At 47.4% G+C, this 6,520-nt stretch overlaps 1 protein-coding gene across 1 annotated transcript in view; it reads left to right on the top strand.

Moving 5' to 3' along the window:
* The window catches only part of CDCP2 (CUB domain containing protein 2), a 26,456-nt gene extending 20,217 nt beyond the window's left edge, over window positions 1-6,239 (top strand). Inside the window, exons 5-6 of the mRNA XM_024219633.2 lie at window positions 4,287-4,465; window positions 5,922-6,239. Of these exons, the coding sequence (XP_024075401.2) occupies window positions 4,287-4,465; window positions 5,922-6,239 (497 nt within the window). The remainder of the gene's footprint in view (window positions 1-4,286; window positions 4,466-5,921) is intronic.
* The last annotated feature ends 281 nt before the right edge of the window (window positions 6,240-6,520 follow it).

The following is a 6,520-nucleotide window of genomic DNA, read 5'->3' on the forward strand; positions in this document are numbered from 1 at the left end:
GTCTCTGTACACAGAGAGCTGTTACCCTTCCCTTCATAGTTATGACAGGCCTAGTCTACGCTACAGAGCTAGGTTGATGCAAGTAGTTTATGTCGCTCTAACTATAGAAGCAACTACACTAAAATTTCACTCCTGCCGACGTAACTGCCCGCTACGCTGAAGGCTTATACACTTATGTCGGTATAACTTACATCGCTCAGAAGGCTTGCCCATTTTGGTTAGATGTATTCCTGGAGATTTCATCACATGACATAAACTTTAAAGATTAATCTTTAATTCCTGGAGACTCCAGGCCAATCCTGGAGGGTTGGCAACACTAGATGTGAATAAGCCATCCCCCTGAGTGACATAAGTGACACCAACCTAAGCGCTGGTGTGGACAGCGCAGTGTTGGCAGGAGAGCTTCTCCCGCCGACATAGCTACTGCTTCTCACGGAGGTGATTTTATGATGCCAACGGGAGAGCTCTCTCCCATCATCTTAGAACATCTTCACCAGACGTGTTACAGCGGCACAGCTGCAGCACTGTAGCGTTTCTAGCGTAGTCTAGCCCGCTTTTAACTCCACCTCCATGAGAGGCATCAAGTCAATGTTGACGTAGTTAGGTTGGTGCAGTGCCAGTGCACGCACTGCGTTGCTTACGTCGACTGATACTGGCTGTCAGGAGCCGTCCCGCAGTGCCCCGCACTGACCATACAATCGACACAAGCGCTTCTGGGGAGGACGCGCACCGCCAACAGGAGGAACAAAGTGTAGCCGCGCACAAGCAATGTCATTATTGGAAAGGCTGTCTGCTGACGTAAATTAGATCGCCTAATTGTGTAGTGTAGCCATGCCGTGATTCTGCCTCCCGCCTCAGAATCAATGTGGTTTATTGTTTGATTTCCAGTAGCATCCAGAAGCTCTCATGGAGAGCAGGGCTGCATTGTGCTAAGCACAGTATATACACATAGTGAGTGACAGAGTGTAAGCTTTTCAGGGCAGGGACTAAGTAGACAAGACAGACAAAGGTGGAGGAGGGGATGGAGGAAACCGGTGCAGAGGTCAAGTGTCTCCCCCAAGGTGATACTGCAAGTCAGTGGCAGAGCAGGGAGCCAAGTCTCCTGAATCCCGCTAGACCCATGTTGCATAGATCCACATGATGAATGTTAAATTTTGAAAGGAAAAAATAGAATGTAAAACCACTGTTTTCCTCAGCAAATTATCTCTGCATGTTACTTTCCTACACCTGCCAGTGATCTGTGTGCACACATCTGCTTGCAGTTAACAGTCTGTGTGGTACAAATCTTCCATAAACAGCCGCTGCAAAGGAGGATGACCATCTTCATGATGGAACCTGGGATTGCTTCTTGTGTGAAGTTTCCCTTGGACTGACTCTTTCTTTGGAGTAGAGATTCAAATGGTAAAGTGTTCTGCTCTGGCTCCAGTGAGGAAGGGTGGTCTGGTGAGTAAGGTACTAGACTGGGCTGTTGGCAAACTGGGTTTGATTCTTGGGTGTCCCATGTGATCTGGCATCCCTTGTTTATTTAGATGACAAGGGGCAGGAACTGTCTTTTACTGTGTGTATGTACAGCAGTTAGCACAGCTGGGACCCAGTCTGATTTGGGATCTCTTGACACTAATGGACAATGCATAACAAACACCCTAGAGGCTTGAAACTGCTCTCATTAGCCTGGTCTGCACTAGCAGGGCTAGATCCCATGGTGGCAAGTACACTAATACTGCCACCAATGGTGCTCCCTCAGTGGCAGTGGAACAGTAGGAGACTGTAAGGAAAAGGCCCCAGTGGAAGTCCAGATGCCATGGTGTGCTCAGTGCGGTAATGGGTGAAGTATATAAAATGACATACAGAGACAGGGCTGTATCAGGCTCTTGTAATTAGCGTAAATATTTTTCTGTCTAGCTGGGCCCATGAAAGGATGTGAGTTGGGCTGTCCATGTGATTTATGGTCATTTTAAAGGAAGCCTTCAACTCGAGAGCGAGGATCCATTTTCTCCTCCCCTTGATTTAATGCACTCTAGTTATTTAGTAAATCTTCTAATGGTTCTATAATGTACTAAGTGTAGTAAAGTGACACAATTTTTTCCCTGTTGATTTTATTGCATCTTATCAGTTTCATAAGAGTCTGATTCTAACGGAGTTAGTTAGAATAATTCAATAATTCATATTGTTAGTGTTTGGGCCAAGCCTCGGTGGGAGGTACCTTTAAATATTATGGGGTTTTTTGTTCTTATTTCCTTTTCCACGTGGTTTATATGTTTGTCTTCTCCATGTAGAAAGGCCAGCTGCTATATAGGCAGACACAGATGCAACACTTTCCGTAGAACTATGGATTAGGGGGCCCGATTCTCCATTGCCCTGCTCCTCAGGTAGGCAGTTACACGAGTGCAAAGTAAAGTGTACCGGGGTCAGTGACTGCACAAGGTGCATGGCCATGAAGAACCAGCCCCCTAGCATTTTACATCATCAGAGTTCACTGTAGCGCCTGATTTGTCTTCTCAAAACACCTGCAAGGTAGGTATTGTTACCCCATTTTCTAGAGTGGGGGACACGGAGGAGTAGAGCCCGGGGACACTGATGTACTCAAGGCCATTCCAATATTAGAATGCAGAAGATCCTAGCTCCGAGTCCCGTGCTTCATGCTGTTCAGCCACGTGGTGCTTCCTACCCGTGCCTGACTCACTGAGTGATTCCATTCCCGAAAAGCTGCTGACTTGCTGGTGCTGGGTGTAACATTTCCCACAGCTGCAAGGTAGACCAGCAGGGTCTATAACAGAAACCGTAAAACTCCCATGTTTTGAGAACTCCATGTACTACATGCATAGACTGTCTACACTATAGCAGTTATGGCCCTGCAGCTGCGCCTCTGTAGTGTAGACGCTTCCTACGCTGATGAAGGGGGTTTTCCATCAATGCATTTAATCCAGCTCTCCAAGAGGTGGTAGCTACGTTGATGGAATAATTCTTCTGGCGACCTACCTGTGTCTACAGCAGGGGTTTAGGTCGATCTAACTATGTCGCACGGGGCATGAAATTTTGAATGATGTAGCGAGGTGGCCCTATGTTTTAGGTGTAGACTATGCCTGAGTTGGGTCTACACTGGGACCAGAGTATTCCACAGAGAGCTGGGAGAAAGGCAGACCGGTCAAACTGTTACATAGACATGCCTGAGGAGAGGGTTCCCTCATCAGTGCAGAAAACAGTGCTCAGCTGGTGACAAGAAGACATTCCTATGCTGCACTAGGCAGGGGGTACATATGGTTAGAGAGCACATTAGACACTACCATGACCCTGCCTTGGGGTGGCACTGAGCTGCATTGCCCCATGGGGAGCACAGGAAGGCAGAATGCTGTGCACGTGCTCTCAGATCCCTTTGTGGGATGCAGCCTTTACCTGACCAGTTTGACTGGCATCCTTCCCACCCCACTGCTCCCCCAGGAAGGGGGCTGGCAGAACCAGGCCCAGAGTATTAACCATGTGGTGTGCGGACACAATTCATGTGTAAAGCCAAGCGTGCCAATAATGGGTTACAAACCGGTCTGAAATGTGTGGCATTGGCAGGATCTTGGATAACTAGATCCCAGGATAAAAACAACAAGGAGTCCGGTGGCACCTTAAAGACTAACAGATTTATTTGGGCATAAGCTTTCGTGGGTAAAAAACCACTTCTTCAGATCCCAGGATGGTCAAGCTTTTCTAGATTGTCAGAAGTGCTCTGAATCGCATCCCAAAACAAAGGGATCCAATACACACCCTGTTGTGTTCCCAATGGATGCTGATGCAGAATTTTGCTAGCCCCAAGTGTTCAAAAATCATGAGTCAGGCCCCCAGAAATCCTGAGATTGGGTTTAAAATTCATGAGACTTTTAAAAATGATAAATGTAGGGTTCTTTTTCTTTGCCTTCTCCTTTCTGAGCCTTTAGGTTACACTCAGATCATGCACTTTTAAAGATCTTCTCCACTACTGTGAGGACTAGAAACTTTACAGTTTTTTTTTTAATGGAAGCTGAAATTCTCACATACTCACCTGACTCCAGCAGCTGGGGCTTTAAGAAAAACACTAGATATCAGAAGACTCACAATAAAACCGTAAGCATTGTCAACATTGGTCACTTGCTTGTGGATGCCACTAGTAGTCTTCTTTGTATGACATGGTGACAATAGCGACAGTGCCACTCTCAGCTATGGGAACTGCCTTGTACTGTGCACTGCACAGTACTGATGAAAATCCCCACTCGGTGCAGTCTTGTGAGTTTTAGACGAGCTTCTTTCTTCCCCCCCAACAGTTGTTCCCGTGAACGTCAGCTGCACGCGAACAGATTTCCAGATCCAGATTCCTGTGCAGTCTCTTGCCCAGCTGGAGAGAAATAAGATTTATTTAGGGACCCCATCCTGTCCTGCCCAAGTGGTTGGCCTGAACTTTAAAATACACACCAGGTTCGACACCTGCGGTACTGAGTCCCAGGTAAGTGATCAGTATAATAAGGAGTGAATCCTATTTACCTAAAACAAATACAGTAGGATGATAACAAATCTGCGTCTAATGATGCACATGCACGCACGCATAGTAAGAGACAGTCCGTCTGCTGAAGAGCTTACAATCCAAATATACAAGACTAAGGGTACATCTACACTGCAGGGGGTGAAAAATCCTGCAGCACCAAGTTTCAGAGCCAGGGTCAGCTGACTCAGGCTCACAGGGCCCAGGTTATGGGGCTAAAAATAGCAGTGTAGAATTTGTACTTGGGCTGGAGTCACTTGCAGGGTTTCAGAGCCCCAGCACCAGCCTGAGCTTGAACATCTACATTGCAATTTTATAGCCCCACAGCCTGAGCCTGGGCTTGTTGCGAGTCTTTTATCACAGTGTAGACGTACCGAAAGGGTCTGCGAGAAAGGAACTATTAGCCCCATCTGTATAATGGGGATAATGGATGAAGTGACTTGCTCGAGGTCAGAATTTTGTACAGTTGATTTAGGATATGTTCTGTTGGGTCACTGTAACCCACGTGAACGCAGGCCTGAGGCAGAGGGCACTGTGCACCCAGCGTTTAGTTACTCAGATAAAAACTATGCACATGCTTTTGGCAGCCCTGCCTGGCCTGAGCAAGCCCCACCATTGCTGCATCCAAAGAACTCCATGCACTGGACACACCTCTGGTCTCTCAACATTATGCCCATGGTAAACTAGCCCCAGTTCACGAAAGGGGAAACTGAGGCACAGAAAGGCCCACCTCTTTATAGATGGGTCACTGATTCTGGGTGCTTTACTTTGGATATCCAACATGCGGCTCCATGGGTCTTATTCAGAGATGCTGAGGTCCTGTCACTCCGGTTGATTTCAGCTGGAGTTTGGGATTCTCAGGACCTAGGTGCTGGACAGCCAAAAAACTGAGGAACCCAAAAATCAGTGGCCATTTTTGGAAAAACTTGGCCCAAGTCACTTGCCTAGGCCCACACAGCAAGTCAGTGCCAGAGCCAGGAACAGAACCTACAAGTCCCAACTCCCAAACCTTTACAGTGGGTGTTGGCCTGACATGGTTGAGTTGCTGAGCACTTGCAGCTCTCATTAACGCCCCTGTGAAAATAAGGCTCTCTATTTCTAGGGAATTTGATCAACCTGGTTTCTGCCCCATGGCCTGTCTTATTCATAGATTCATAGACTCTAGGACTGAAAGGGACCTCGAGAGGTCATCGAGTCCAGTCCCCTGCCCTCAATGTGCGTTCTCAATGCGTGTTCTCAGTGCATGCTTTCAAGCTGCTGGCAATGAAATACCATGAATACCCTGTAACTCTCCTTTCCCGTGAAGAACCTAACTCCGGCTACGCCCTGAAACTTGTTACTCTGGGGGTTTAGTTTTTATTAATTCGTAAGGCTGACAAGTAAAAACAAACCCTTGCCCTTTAAAAACCTTGTCTTGTAGAAAAGAAACCACACGTCTGTGATTGTCAGTATCCTGTATATCGACTTCTCGGCTGGGAACCAGGAGGACATTCATGAATATGAAGTGCAGTGCGAGCCTAAGAGGAAAGAAGCCTCAGTAAACCTTATCTCGAGCTCTGACCCCTACCGGCTGACCCAGTATGCGGAGAACCTGGTAGAGTCCCACGGGCAGGATGCAGAAGCAGTGGAGGCCTATGAGAGCAAGAGCCAGGACACTAGTGACATTGTCTTCATTAGCATCTGTATTCTTGCCGGTATCCTCATGGTGATTGCTGTGGTGGGACTAGTGCTGCTATAGGATGCTGCCTTCGGCCCAGTTCCTCCTTGCCTGCCCTCCGTCCCCGTCACAGACACGCATGCACAGCCAGTGGCCTTTCATCCTAGATCCTGGGCTTAGAGTTTCAATGCAGCTGCTAAAATGGAAGCTCAGCTTCCATGTCCTGAAACAGAGGTTGGGTTCAACCTCCATCTCCTTTCTGTTCTCTGGAGAAATCGGTGCAATAGGCAAACAGCTCCTCTTCTCAGCTATATATTTTTTTCTTTGAATCTGTCAATTGGGTTTAGGAATCTGATTCTTGG

This window comes from Terrapene carolina, unplaced genomic scaffold (assembly GCF_002925995.2).
Source record: "Terrapene carolina triunguis isolate 2854851 unplaced genomic scaffold, T_m_triunguis-2.0 Scaffold102, whole genome shotgun sequence".
Classification (NCBI taxonomy): domain Eukaryota; kingdom Metazoa; phylum Chordata; order Testudines; family Emydidae; genus Terrapene; species Terrapene triunguis.